The following is a 16,619-nucleotide window of genomic DNA, read 5'->3' as shown; positions in this document are numbered from 1 at the left end:
CACAACTGATGTAGGCCTACTCATCTACCGCAATGTTATCTATACTTTGTTAATTATATTATGACCCCTTCGCATATAAAGGCTTAGGGTCTCCAAAGAAGTGTCACTTGAATAATAACGTGGATCTCACTATAAGTCAATACAATGATAAATTACAGATGGAAATTAATTAATTTGGATTTTAGTTCAATAATAATTATATAAATGATAAATTGCTCTAATATTCAATTGCAACGACCCCATCAGTTTTTTCAACCTTTTATTGGTGACAACTTGCAAATATTTCAAAAACGTAGCATTCATTGATTTCAGTTAATTATTGATTAATTTCACCACCAAACAAATTCACCAGCTGATGATGTTCTATTGGATCACCTAATTCGGACATAATTACGCTTATCTATTGGTAGTCGCACAAAATCCAATACTTTTATTAAAGTACCTACTGTTAAAATGTCATCCAAGCAAAATGCGATGAACTACTTTGACCAATGGCCGAGGAAAGAATCACTTCAAACTATTGATTCAAGCATTAATTGAGTGGTAAGCATTCAATAATACTATATGGTTTCATCCAATGCAATCATAGAGGATTCAATTCAATAATATGGGCAGAGACACCAAAGGCGCTTTTTCAGAAGAGCCGGTACGAAACGACTGAACAGAAAGCTCTCCGATTGGCTGATTGGGTTGACGTGACGAGAATCAGCCAATTGGAGAGATTCCTGTCCAGTGGTGCCGTGCTGACTCATCTGATAAAAACGCCTTGTGTGTCTGTGTCCTGAGGGCTGAGGATTCAATTCAATTTATCTAATCACATGAAATAAGAATGAACTTTTATGTATACGGTACACTCATTAAAAAAAATTCATCTCCTCAAAAGTTCAGCAATGATGACTACCGTACTCATAAAGTAAACTCAAACAATATGAGTTTATTAGAATAAATCAATATTAAATCACTTTTTGCTATTAAAAAGAGCGACTAGCAGTCATTCTGCTAGATGAGAGATGGCGGACCTGCCGAAAGATCTCGTTGTCACAGTGAGTGATTAATTCATGTATATTGTAATAAATTCTGATTGCTAGTCTTTCTTTTTAATAGCAAAAAGTGATTTAATAATAAGCAGTACGTTATGGAAAACAACATTGAAGAAATTAATATTATCGAAGAATTTGGCTATCAGTGATTGTTGTTTACAATAGATTTTTCTCTCCCAATTGCATTGGGAGAGAAAAATTGGAAATTAATTTTATAAATGTGATTAATATCTTAGAAAAATTCTGATGTATAGTCAAGTTGGATTGGAAAGATGAATTGACGAATAGATGAACGAACATCAGCTCTTCATATATATTTTTATGATAGTGTGATGACGTCACGGGTTCCTCATTTATTTTGGTTCTCACTGCATTCCCACATATCAGTGACAGTAAAAGTGACCGACCCAGTGAAAAAAAATCCTATGAGATCTAATTGAACTGCTCCCACTCAGCACGGCCTAGCAAGTATATGAATAGTACCATTTGAACTTATGGGAATAATAACTGGTGTTTCAAATTGAATGACGGGATTTCAACATGTTTATATAAAACTGTATCTATATTTAAAACATACTATTCGATTCTTACTGAGCTATTTTTCCTTTAGTAGCGTATACTGTACCCCACACCGTATTCATTTTAGGACAGTGTAGTCGAAAGGTGATTAGTACCTAACTTATCAATATAACTTAAAACTGTTAACAAAACTATGTTTATGTCTTAGCTTTTTCAATGGAAATCCTCTCTGATTTTTTGAATACTGGTTTAGTTACCCACTAATATGAACCTGATTGTTGCTTTTGTGTCGGTTCCAGATCTAGACAAACTTCGTATACTAGGTACCGAATGTGATCTAAATAATAAATGTTCATGAGAAAAATAATTTTCAGGGTACCATAATAAATAATACAACTGAATATAATTTTTAGGTAAATTTCATATCAATCAAAGAGTCTAAAGCTTAAATCGAGTCTACAGCTGTAGAAATAGTCTCATTTTTCACAATAGACCTGGAATTAGTGAGTCTGGAATTTGTTTCTGGGCAAATAGCAAATTAGAGAGCTCTAACTGCAAATAGTCATTTATCTGCCAGCAAACACGTAATCCGTCCGTGTTACTGGCACCTCTCACTTGATGAGAAAAAGTGGACTCATTCATTCGTGGCATTATTTGTTGAGAGCCGAGCCGAGTGCATTTTTTCCATTTTGTCCAGCCCCGTAAAACCTCGACTTCCTACTAGGTGAATGGTACAGAACTAGTTCGCAAAAGTAGCAATTACATTCTCTGCTCACCATTCTCAAGTCATGCTGAACATTGGTGTAATCTAGGTCCCACAAGTGATTCAACTTATATTCAGTTTTTCATACTTACTGCAAATGATTCACACTATATATAGTTTTTAAAAGTTACTGCAAATTAACTTGTCATTCCAAGGATGTTGCAATCTACTGGTAACATTTTCATTGTGTGCCCACTTCTAATTCAGCTGTAGCTTTGATAATATCCCATTCATAAAAATCGAGTGTGGTACACTCACACAACTTTCCTTGCTCATTGATCTATTACCCTCATTCTTAAACGAGGATAATTTAGGGGAATAACATTATGCCGATTGGCGGCTAAATAATTAAAACTACGATTATATTTTTGTTATTGTGTTCAAAGTGAATTTTCCTTTGTTTGAATTATGAAATTCGATCATTTTTTAAAAGTTGTCAAAACAACTGTTCAACAAATAAAATATCGACTATGTGTTCTTTTGAATGAACTGCTCTATCTACCTACCTCATGCATGAGAAGGAGGTTACAAAGTTAATTTCACAAGGATGGGGTGGACCCCCTGTTAGTTTCTCAGGAAGGAGACTCATGCCAGTTAATAGAGCTGATAAATAACCATACAGGGTATTAATTTGAAAAAATCGGTCTAGTCATTTTTGAGAAAATCATGATAGAAATTAAACAAAATTCTTCTTCTCAAGAATATTACGGAGCTCCTGCAATTTTCCCAGAAATGAGACTCATGTCAGTTGATAGTGCTTATAAATAGCTATCCAGGGTATAAATTTGAAGAAAATCGTTAGAGCCGTTTTCGAGAAAAGCGTGAAAAACATGGTTTTTTAGTCATTTTCCGCCATCTTGAATTTAATTTTATTTAATTTCTTGTTGTCGGATCCTCATGGTATAAGGACCTTAAGTTAATTAGTTAAGTCAATCGGTTATTTAGGAATTGAGTTATCATGTTCACAGACACACACACACACACACACACACACACCACACACACACACACACACACACCACACACACACACACACACACACACACACACACACACACACACACACACTTATTAATTGAGTGACTTGATGATTATAACAAAATTATATCGATATATTAATAAAATCATGTAACGTTATATGTACATAAGTTAAGAATCTTTGAAGAAAATTATTTGGAAACATTTTGAGATGTTTTTTTTTTTATATGAGTCTCATATTCAACGATCTTGAAGAAATTCTCATCTATTCGAAGGTCAATTTTTTATACAGTGCTCATATTCATTTTATTATCAATTATTATATGTGAACTATTTTATAAAAATCTATGATGTATGAATTCAGGGATACTCACTTGTATTTATAGAATAGAATTATAGTAATTACCCTTTAAAATTGAAAAAATATTGAAAAACAAGAATACAAATTGTAATGTAACTAATAATTTCGGTGATCACACCATCGTCAGGTTAGAAAAATAAATGTTTACTAATAGTTTTGTTATTTTAAATAAAATCTTTAAGTAAATTATTTTAGCAGCTGCCCCTATCTAGCAACTGATTTATTTGAGATCTTTTAGTTTCAAATTAACATAAAAACATAGATTTAATGAACATATAGGGGCACTAAAATCCAAGAATTATACAACACAAAAATCAGCATTTGCTGAACACCTTCTAAATTCAAACTATAAATACACAAGCATTGGACATAATAATATTATGATGACATAATCAATATTATAATTTGGACATGATAGTGAAAAATTGACTGTGAAAGAGGAATTCCAAATATATTTACATTCTAAAATTAATAAAAATAATATACTAAACATCACCCACATGGAGAATCATAGCCCAATTTTCGAAAAAAAATTAAAACTAAAAGATCTCAAATAAATCAGTTGATAGATAGGGGCAGCTGCTAAAATAATTTACTTGAAGATTTTATTTAAAATAACAAAACTATTAGTAAACTTTCATTTTTATAACTTGACGATGGTGTGATCACCAAAACTAGTAGTTACGTTACAATTTGTATTCTTGTTTTTAAATATTTTTCCAATTTTAAAGGGTACTATAATTCTATTTTATAAAAATCTATGAATATTTCATGAATAGCCTATACTACTAGATGAATTTCACTTTCTTCCTATTTTTCTAATTCCATATTCTGGAAGTGATCATTCCATTCAATCATGAAAATTCCTGGAAAATTTCATCCTCAATTCTTAAAAACTTTATTAATTCTGTTATATCATAATCTATTGGTGTTATAATTCTTTTATTAGAGTGGTTCATTCAACTGTATGAGCTGGTTTGTTGTAGAACACGAAAAATTTTATTCAATATCAAGTTGTATTGTGTAACATTGCTGAATAATACAGATCACTAACAAATAAATGATGAAATATCAGCTTGAATACATAAGAAAAAGAAGAAGTCGTTACAACGCTTTGGACTCAGATGATGACAAATAAACAATTCTAAACAATATTTCATAAGATCATTGAGTAAAGTTGGGTTTTAATGTGTGATTTGAGTGAAAAGGTGAATAAAGGAAAGAGTTGACGAATGAAGACTTTCATATTCTATTCTATTCTATTCTATTCTATTCTATTCAGTACAATCAGATATATTGAAGGAATAGATGATGAGTGGATAAACCTTGAAGGTTTTGAACCATTCACCATTTTCCTTGAATTAACTTGAAGTTGAAGTGAAAGTCAACCACGCCTTTGAAGTTATTTCAACTAATACAGAGCATTCTGACGAATACAAGGCCTTGAACTGTAACTATGCTGAATTTATGTGCATTGATAATTTATGACAAATTTAAGTGAAAGTATATGTAGGCATAAAACTTCAATGGTCAAGTTTCAATATTTGCCCATTGTTTTTGTTTGTAGAACACCAATTACATTCAACGTGACATACTTCATCTCATTGATCTAAATCTCTTTGGCAGTTCGGCCTTAGGCCTCACAACGATAGTAAAATTTATCAGACTGATACACTGGAAAGACCCTAATAAACAACTCCCAATAACTTACTTCTTTGTGACATTTTGTGAGTATTTTGGGCATACTTTTCCATGAGAGTGAGTTTTGTGTGATAAGATTTGTATTGTTTTTAAATGAATCGTTAATCTTCTATGGAGTAAAGGATGTAGTATACATTGAATTAGAAAGAAGCAAAAAGTATTAGGATATTAGATAGTATATTAGTAGTACCCTATTTTGAGTAGAAGTAATATAGGTAATACATTTCATTCCAATATACTCTCTGATTACAGTACAATACTAGTTTCCTTATTTGAAAAAGATAAATTATCAAATTTATTGTTTACTAACAATAAATTCAATTTCTCAACTGATGAATCAGATGTTTGAATGAATTAAAAACGTATATAAGAAATTGATATTCGATGCGTCGATGTATTTCGGAGTCACTGAAAATGTTTTCTATGAAATAATATTATCTATAATACAGCAATATTATATAATATATTAATTACAATTGTGGATATTGATTCATCTGCCTTCGCCCCTTCTCAATTTAAACCCTTTCAACTGGAATGATCAATTTCATCAGCATATTTTGTACATTTTTTCATTTCATCAATGATAGATTGAAATAATGATTTTTTATTGATTTTTTTTTTACATTTCATATACATTGATACATAGGTTACAATATTATTCTCAAATATGAATGATTGGAAAAGAAACAACAGGCTTAAAGCCCAAAACTGTTCCTTTCCCAAATTTAGATAGAAATTGTCCAAAATTATGACATTATCTTATATTTATTTATTCATCAATGATAAAACCACATAATCATGGAATGATTCGGAATAAAAGGGCGCTAAGTAGGCAATGTGCATCACACGTTCATAGAAAGTCGAAATGAAGAACAGGCTTAGCCCTTAATTAATTTGATAATAATATTATGATATTGGATAGATATAATATAAGCAATAACTGACCTGCCAATCCTTGACCTCGGACAAGCGATTAGCGACGACACAGCCTGAAGAGCCGGCACCAACCACTATAAAGTCATAAGCGGGTGGCTCATTCACACGCAGTTCACCCAAATTAAAGTTCCACGAAAAGTCTCTGGCATCTTCCTCGGCCAAAAACGGGCCGGCGAAATTGTGATCAAAAAACTGCCCAAAATGCAATTGATATGGCGGTTGCACCTGCAGATGTTGATGATCATCATGCCAGCTGTCATCGAAGAAATTGTTGAAGTAATGAGGAAAATGATTATGGCTTTGAGGTTGATGGTGGGGGGTGGGGTCGTAGTAATCAAACCCCCCCTTACCGTCTTCTGTCTCTCGAGCGGTACCAAACAAATGCACCAACAATTGCAGAAACATCATTGCTGGTGACATGCAGCTGGTAGCCTTTTTATGGGTCTTGCAGTACCCGCTCAAATCTTGAGGTATAAATGTGTTCATCATGGCGGTTGATTGTGATTTATCGATGTAAATCAAGTTGGAAGCGGCTGGGACGGGGACCCGTTGTAACGGTAGCAGCTGCCTTGTCACCATTTCTTAGCTCATTTTTTCAGTGATAACAGATTGAGATCTACGGTATCTAGCTTTATCGAATCGTCATAGTGGTCAGCGAAGGTGATATCAGGCGTTCCATTCACATTGTATTGATTTCATCTGTAAAAAACAAAATTGTAGCACAATAAGCAAATAAAAATGATGATTGTTGTACAGTGAATTATAAAAATAAGAATGAGAGTGATTATAATAATTGATGAAGATAAAATTCATTTACATAGGAAACTTTGAGGCATTCAATGTTTATTATGAGATTGTATTAATTATATTTATGTTATTGTAATTTCTGTAGAGTACTCATACACTAGAATTGTTTCTATATAATAATAACAAATTGGGAAAATTTGTAATGAGTTAATTTAATGTGAGTTTGCTTTCTGTGCAGACAGTATTTGAAATACAGTACAATGTATCTTGGAACATTTTTCCAGTTACACCTAAATCTCACAGAATCGAGTTCTGAAAACTCCAAATAATGAAGAACCGTTATTGAACTGAAATGAATTTGCATGCTCCAGTTATTGAATAGGCTCTATATTACATAGTAAACCTATATTATGTTTTTATTAAGTGGACTCCGCGTTAAAAATTATTATGTATATATATATATATATATATATATATATATATATATATATATATATAATATATATATATATATATAAAATATACTATGCTATGTATATGTTATATTATATTTATAATAATAATATCGAGTGACCTGGCTTGCTCAGATCTGGTGTCAGAGTTTTCAGTTCGCAACTGATCAATTTCAGGGCCTCTGACATCACCTAACGAATGCTTTTAAATTTTTAAATCAGCCGGGACCGACGGCTTTAAGTGTCCATCCGAAACACGAGAAAGCTCTCCACAAAGGCAAAGCCTGTGTGTAGAAGAGGGCCTTGACGATGATTGGCTAACGTTGGATTGTTCTCGTACTTGCATCAATCAAATCTTGGGTAAACCAGATATTAATATCGGAAAAGATTTAGGGCCGGTTTCCGAGCTCGCGATTTAGCTAAATCGAGACTTAGCTGAAGTCACAAAATTGGCTTTCCGAAACGGGGCGTAGTCGCAGTTTTTATGATAATCTTTATTTTCTCATTGCTATAATAAAACATTTGAAATAGAACATTCTTAAATAATTCAAAATAACTATATTAATAAGCCAATTTTCTAACTCCAGCTGTTTAAAGTCTAGAACTTAGCTAAATCCCGTGCTGGGAAACTGGCCTTTGGAGTTAAACTTGGACCATCATTACACGACATTTGCTTTATCTATACAATGAATGAATTATCTCTTTTATATTCGTTCTCCCAATCTTTTTTAACCAATCATTAACAATTTTTTTATAAATATATTTGGATTTACCTTCGACATTACGTAGATTTTCAAGCAGATTTCCATACAGAGGGTGTGCTATATATGATAAGTATTTGTAGTGGCATGAGTTTTGAGTTATAGTCTACAATTAATGCGGTTCACATTTCAAAAAATGTTTTTATTGCACGAAAACTTCTAAAAGTGGCTATAAAGTCCATCTCATATGCATAAGCATACCGCAGAATTGTGGGAAAATCTTTTATTGGGAATTCTTTAAAGATCAGCTGTGACTACAACTGTACGATATTACTTCATCAGATACCGCGCGATTTGTCAAGGCAATTGTCCAGTGGACCGCGCTAGAGTCAAAAGATTATTTCCGATTGCAGGAAAAACGTGGAAACGCTCAATAAAAGAGATTAGCGTTGGGCTACAACCGCACTTCGGCCGGATAGCTGATCTTCTCTCTTCCTACTTAATGTTATACAATAGTCAGTAGATAATTCAGATTTAGAATTTTGTGCGTCAAAATCGTCGAATTCTAATGATCATATGATCGGTAACAAAAGGAATGTGATCTATGATTTTTTGATACAAAGAATATATTTTCTTCTGTTAGATAAAATAATATCAAACAAGAAAACATGTTCTGTACATTTTCCATGATGGAAGATCTTCTGGCGCTGTACTAAAAATAGTTTAAAATGTATATTATAATTCATAAATGAATCATTATTCATGAGTTCTATTATGAAGAGGAAATTGGAATAATTTGTTAATTAATCAAAACTCACATACTTTTATTTCACAGAAAATTATATTTTACAATTTAAATGACATCAAATTTAATAAGATAATGATATTCGAATTTATTACAATCATTGAATAACAAATTAGTTTCAAGAGAATAAAATAGTTTTGATAAAATAGTTTGAGTAGGTAGTAGAAGCATGGATACGAGTTCTAATTAATGACTGATGAATTTATTTACTATCAATATTTTGATATTTGAAATATTTCTGATCAAAGCAGTTATTCAGTCTGGATGATAAATTCCAATTTAGTTGAAGTTGAACATCACAGATATCGAAAGTTGGTGGAGAATGATTAGGTTGTAAATTTATGATGAGGGAAAATGCTATAAACATATAACGAGTTCCATTAATCCCTAATACTTTCAGATCTATTTTCAATCAAGTATATTATAAAAATACTACTCATTCAATTCAATGTAGGTAGGTAGGCTACCCATCATTAATTAAAAATAAATGAGTGTATGCAAGTACTTGGAAATATGGAATAGGAATGATTAATATGTCATTATAATTAAAAATAGGAGCTGTTAACTAGTTCTGTATTGAAGCTCTCTATTGAACCACATTAAATTTACTGTTATTTCTATAATAAATTTGATTTTTCAAGGTCCTTCTAGTCTTTTTCATTGGACATTAGTCGTCAAATTATCCCTCTGTTATAACAAAATTGAACACTATGCTCAAGAAGAATGATTTTGAATGATGAATAGCAATAAAATAATGTATATACGATATACTAATAAATACTAACACAAGAGCAATGCAGTAAATTCTGAATTATCCGCTCGATGATTATCTGCTTCACGGATTATCCGCTTTATTTTCTGGCATTCTTTCCTGTCTGAGACCGTCCAACTCTGACATTAGGCCTAATGGCCGCAGATGAAGGCAAGCAAATAATTGCTACATTTCCTCAATAGAAACCTATATCAGAGGGTACCCACAGAGAGATGACAATATAGGTTAGTTGACCGAGCAAAGTGAGGTCTAAGATTCAAGTCGACGGTTTGGCATTTCTCTTTATGTTTAAATGTTTATATGTTGCGCATTTACGGCGAAACGCGGTAATAGATTTTCATGAAATTTGACAGGTATGTTCCTTTTTAAATTGCGCGTCGACGTATATACAAGTTTTTTTGGAAATTTTGCATTTCAAGGATAATATAAAAGGAAAAAGGAGCCTCCTTCATACACCAATATTAGAGTAAAAATCAGACTATAGAATTATTCATCATAAATCAGCTGTTGAGTGGATTATAAATTGCATGCCATGACGCATGCCAATATCTCAATGTAATTTGGTAAAAATCAGCAGCTGTGTAGACTATTAATTGCATGCCTCATTGCATGCATCATTAAATGTAATTTTTATGAACTATTGATTGCGTGCAATAACGCATGCGATTAATAACTAAAATAATATAGTATTGTCTCTCTAACTTTCTCTGCTTTGAACTCGGGATGTCCTGTTGCCAGTATGTCTTGAAGGAGATTAACTTTTGATGTTAGCATTTTTGATACATCAACTTCAACAGCCATTAGCCGTTTTCACACCGATATCTCGCCGACACGACATACAGACAGGATTTACTCTGATGGACAGTATATAAGAGGAGGCTGCGGTTTGTAACTGCGTGAGGTCTACTCTTCACAGAACTACTAGTATGGTAGAATATCAACAACTAGGTTGTTCTTTATAGTGTCAATTTACTACAAAATACTTGTTCAACTAAAACTCATTTGTAAAATGAAATGTTTTGATAATATGATTATTTGTATATTTATTATAGCCTAGTCCAGTCAGGGAAAGATTATAGAGGGAAAAGTTTGGAAAACAATTTTTGACCCTGCAGTTCTGTTTAGGCTAGTAAGTTGAATAAAGTCTTGTTTGCATTGAAAGTATTGGCCAGAGTAGGCAGAGAAAAAACTGTTCTTATGGTGCTGCAACATGCTTATTTTCATGAGTCAGTCATGAGATATGGAGTCATTTTTTGGGAAAAGACATTTGAGAACAATAAAATATTCATAATGCATAAGAAATTTGAGAGAATAATGAAATTAATGCAAGGTGTTATTGCAGGTCTCAAAGAAGTTCCAGCGGCTCCAGCTATCTATATCAAGCACGGTCTCGTGTTCGTCAAGGGTCTGTTTGAAGCATTGAATTTAGTTTTATATATCCATGCTGATATTGAAAGTAATAATGTTGATATTTAAAGCATGCTGTTATTGAAAGTTATTAACAATTATAATAATTTACAAAAACGATTTGATTGGGCTTTTATCTTACGTAAACTTAGTATCACAGATTGAACTATATTTTGTGATCCGTACATGTATAGACCTATTACTCCTTTTATATAATATAATAAATAGTATTATGGTGTGGATATAGAAGATGTATATTGAAGAAGAATAAGAAGATAGAGGATAAAACTGTTGAATAGGCTACACTATTTTATTTTATTTTATGGAGTCCGATGGTAGCAAGCATTGAAAAGGCACACCAGTGTTTAATGTTAAGTCGGGCCCAGGCCACAAACTTAAGTTCTATCGTAAATTTGTCAAACTCAAGTTCTATTTATGACTTTTCAAGCAATATATAGCAAACTGGAAGCCGTCCAACTTTTCTTGATATCTTTAGATTTCAACTATTGAAATGAAAATTCATGATAAGTGTTCTATCAAATAATTCTATAAAGTATTAAGAAAAAAATTAAATATTCTACTGTTCTTGTATATCCAGCTTGAAGGAGCTTTAGAGTTCCCAGACCGATCATGAATTACATCAATTTAATTTGGTCTATAATAGATAATTCCTACAATTACTGTTAAAAATAAATTCGTATTTATTCCTCATAATATGATATCAATACCTAATATGATGCGTTAACAAATTTCTCAAAGAAACTATTGTATGAAGGAGTAAGCTGGCGTAAGATTTGAAATAAGGTGACTGGCGGAAAATTGATGGAAAAAATTTCATTAGTAATATAATTTTATGTAAGAGCTATTCTATTCATCTATTGATATACTCTTCATCCATTCAATGTTTAGGCACCAACAATTTACTCTAATTTTTTCTCAAGTTTCCGCGATGATTAGAGTATTTTTCCAGCCATTTTGCGAATTATTTCCAAAAAACCATTTATTCACGGTCTCCAACCGATATAATCCGCGAATAATTGTCTGTGTACTGTACCCAGATATCATTGTTACTCGAAAATTTGAGTGACATTTTCATTCTGTCTAATTGTTTGATAATTCCAGGCTTTCCCTCGTGAGCAGCTATTCAAACAATACTGTAATGCAGTTTCAATAGCATGTATTACAAAATATTCTTATCTAACACTTGATAGAATGTGAACATGCGAAAACAGCTCCTTTTAGGGTAGCATAATGATATTGCGCCAAAAAATTGATCATTGGCCTATTATATTGCCGTTTTTATTCCCAAACCAAATAGTTTCCCGATAATTTCCCATATGATGCTGCCTTTTGATAGGTAATCAGATATGCACGTTTGGTTCTCAATATGTATTCACTCCATTGTCCATGTCCATGTAGTTTATATATACCACATAATAACTTCCTCCCTAGAATAAAGTCAATAATAATCTGTTGTCATTATTCATATAGCATGAATTTAAAATTCTTCTAAATTCAAACTCTGAGAATTGGTTGAACGAAAAGTCTCGAAGGTACTGTGCAAATCTCACCACGACTTTCAATATACAGAGTGATACATATGTATTGGAACCTTTTAATGAGTTGGAGACTGTTGTAGATAATTATAATACTGTAACTTTCAGGATAAGTTATTGGTCGAATACCCTACATTTTGACGTACAACTGAATATCAACCCCTCATAAGGGGGTGACTTAGGTGTTGTAACTCGAATATTTCAAATGTAAACACCCATTGTGTGGTACATCATTTCAGAAGCCTTTTTAAAACATAAAAGATGGCATTAATAAAAAAAGTTCTATGATGCTTATATCCAAAATGGCAGTTTTAGAGCAGGATTCTACATTCCAATCGAATGTAAAAAAGGTGCTTGTTGATAAAAACAGACTGTTTTGGCATTGCAATAGTAATCACACTACTTATGTAACTTATACGGTAATGATATAGTAATAGTTCTCCAAGTAAGCTTGACAAGGAAATTACACAAACTAAGGTTTATTTATCATCAAAATCATCAAAATAATGTACAACTTCTAATCTGATATCATATTGAAATGGATGGAGTTTCAGGAAGAACTTTAGATCAGTTTGATAATACAAGTTTCAAAGATATCTCCTCTGAAATAACCCCTCCTATGAAAATCTGTCCGGCTTTTCCAAAATCGCAAATCTTGGAAGTTTATGTGCATGCTTTACTGTGTCGTACTGTATGTAATACTATAAATGTTTCTATTATTACTGGGTGTACTCGTAATAATTGTAGAGTAGTTTGATGAGTCGATAATCAGCATTTACAAAGTACACCGAACATTCACTCAGTATCATGTTTTATATTGTCAAATTTCAGCAAGCTTAAGTTGTGCCTCATAGATTATGAAACCAGAACTAGTGGGATCGAACGCCTTTATGAAAGAACAAAGTCAAACTGTTAAATTGTTCAAAGCCGAAACCTGTGGATTACAAAACTATAACGGAAAGACGGTCTCTACCGTGCGGAACGAATAGCTGAATGTTTTCTTCCATTTGGCCAAATTACTCCAACTGTCATTTTCTTAGAGTTGAGCGAATCTCATGAGAGCACTGATCATCACTTATTTATCATAATTATATTACTTCATATGATGGAACGTTAGCAATGATCATCATTTATCTTTATGCATCACTAGTAGGTAATCCGTGCTTTGCATCGGGGGAAATTTTGTGTTTTCGAATGCAATCTCCTCATGTCCAGGAAGCATAACAAAATATAATAATAAATTCATCCATTATTTTGTCAAAATTACGTGAATCATGTTCGTTTCACTTGGAGAAAGCACTGTTACACACAAATTGAATATATATATATTTTTTAATTATGAAATTAAAATTAATTGATTACTAGAAATGATAATAAGGTATTATCCAACTTCGGTAGATTTAGAATCTCCATGTAAAATTACAAATTGATTAGTTAATTAGTTCGTAAGTGATAATGCGTCAATCGTGTATTCCATATTCCGTGCAGCATAAGTCAAAGGTTCCTGTACGGAGGAGGGATCCTAGAAGGAGTGTAGGGGGCTTGTCCTCCAGCCAAAAAGGGGTGGCAAAAAATTGTAATCTCAACTCCTCAAAACTCTTTTTGAGATGGAAATCGGGAATGGATGTGTCAGCTTATTGAGAAAAACACACTATGTTGTAATTAAAACCTTTATCATTCATAGCAGGAGTGACCATCCCCCCCATTCCCAATGACGAACCTCCTAGTTATCCCAAATTTAGTACCATCCCCCCACAAAATAGAAAATAGGCACCCTAGCAACAATTCTTCCCCACAAGAGTTTCGAGGAAGCAATGAGTTTCCTCGCTCCCCCCCCTCTGTATCTCTGGGCACGCCTGTTTACCATGTGAGATTCACTATAGTTATATTAAAGACTCGGAGAATTCAGTTGTTACAACTTTTAAGCTGTAATCCAAAACCATTATGTAACTTCTTCATCTATTGTGATTTTCAATTAGCATAATGATATTGCATTTTCAAAAGTGATAGAGTGTTCTTATCTCTGTTGAATAAAAAATAATTATAATAAGGTATTGATTTTTGAGGCCTTTTCAGTCCTCTATGAACGTAAGTAGGTACTTGTGTTGATACTTGAAAAATATGATCTGATCCTAGAAAATCTTTACAATTAACAACCCAATTGTTACAAGATAAAGACGACAGTGGAGTGTAATCAACAAAAGCCAACGCACTTGTCCTCCATGGTTGCATTAATCCATTCCAATTAAGTCACGGAAAAAAATCGCCGAAAAAATACTTGAGCAATGAGTTTTATTGTTTGGTAAGTGGACGAAACATATTTCACGTTTTGAAATTATTGATAAACTGGAATAAAATATGACATCATCCACGAGTCGTGCCGCTACAAGAATCTGTAGATATGAAAATAACTATGTCCATCCACCCAGTAAGTGTTTCTCGTTGTCTCATTTGTTATGCTCGACTAAATTCAATGTTATTGGCAAGTATTTTTGTCAATACTGAACAGATCGTGTGAAAATGTTAACTCGTTAACTGTTTGTTTATTGTACTATAGAAAAACAGCTAGACAAACATTGACCGCTAACGAACCGTTTAATATTACCAAAGAGAGAGAGAGGGACAGTTACATTTTATTTTCTCCATGATATTACAGTGTGATGGCTTTCAGCGGAATACCTTCAGTATCTGTAAATAAAAGTAACGAAATACTATTCAAAAGCAGTTACTGCAATACAGAACTTCCACTAGCCTACCATCAGTCACTTTTGTGTTGAACTGAGGTTTGTTTAGAAGTTTCAGTCTACGTATTTATACATCTGATTCAGAGTTACTTCTATCCTCGTTTTGTACAATTGGTGTTCAATTCGAGTTCTCTAGTTATGGAGTGAATGTGGATGGTCATAAAGAAATGAGAAACCTATATCTACAGTACAATACAAGTAACAGGTTAGAGTTGGATACAATTTTAACCTGTAGATTAGGAATCTGTTACTTACTTACTTACTCCTTGACCTCCTTCAAAAAGCCTCTCCATTCGTCTTTATCGGCAGCCTTACGTCTCCACCCCCTGACACCCAGCTTCCTAATTTCGTCCTCCACATCCTCCAGCCAACGCTTTCTCGGACGTCCTCTCAGCCTTCTCCCTCCTGGGTTGTTCCTGAAGACCTTTTTTACAATTCTTGAATCCACTCAACGTGTCCCAGCCAACTCAAACGCCTCAGCTTTATCTCGTCAACAATTTGACATTTCTGGTACAGATCACGTAGCTCTTGATTTGATCGTATTCGCCATTCACCATTAACATATACTGGGCCAAATATCTTTCTCAAAATCTTTCGCTCCCAAATATTTAATAGATCCTCATCCTTCATTGTCAAACCCATGTCTCTGCTCCATACAAAACAATTGGCTTTATGACTGTTTCATATATTTGTATTTTTACTTTCCTGCACAGGGTTTTGGATCTCAAATGCTGGGTCAGAGCATAATAGCATCATATTAGCACCTTCATTTATTGAGAGCCCGAGATGTGCCGATCCTCCGTTGAGTTGCCTGAATGCTTCCTCTAATGTGTGTCTATCTATTTCTTGCAATTTGGACCACGTCATCTGCGTATGCCATATATTGAAGCGTTCTGTTCATTATTAAACCTCTTGGGTTTACATTTATTTCTCTAATGACTTTTTCAAGACTTAGATTGAACAACATAACAGATAATATGTCTCCCTGTCTAGGGCCTATGTTTGCTGAGAAACTGCTGGTGAGCTTTCCTTGAACCTTCACTTTAAAATTTGTTTGGTGGAGTGTCATTTTAGTAAGACGTATGAGTTTCAGTGAAATTCCAAATTCTAACATAGTATGAAAAAGACTAGCTCTCT

The 16,619-nt window shown here is 33.0% G+C and overlaps 1 protein-coding gene across 1 annotated transcript in view; it reads right to left on the bottom strand.

The window, feature by feature from the left end:
- The window catches only part of LOC111045053 (glucose dehydrogenase [FAD, quinone]-like), a 79,625-nt gene that overhangs the window by 47,631 nt on the left and 15,375 nt on the right, over positions 1 to 16,619 (bottom strand). Inside the window, exon 2 of the mRNA XM_022330356.2 lies at positions 6,308 to 6,997. Coding sequence (XP_022186048.2) covers positions 6,308 to 6,877 — 570 coding nt within the window. The 5' untranslated portion in view covers positions 6,878 to 6,997. The remainder of the gene's footprint in view (positions 1 to 6,307; positions 6,998 to 16,619) is intronic.

Source organism: Nilaparvata lugens, chromosome X (assembly GCF_014356525.2).
Source record: "Nilaparvata lugens isolate BPH chromosome X, ASM1435652v1, whole genome shotgun sequence".
Lineage (NCBI taxonomy): Eukaryota > Metazoa > Arthropoda > Insecta > Hemiptera > Delphacidae > Nilaparvata > Nilaparvata lugens.
This window is presented reverse-complemented; position numbering and strand designations above follow the sequence as displayed.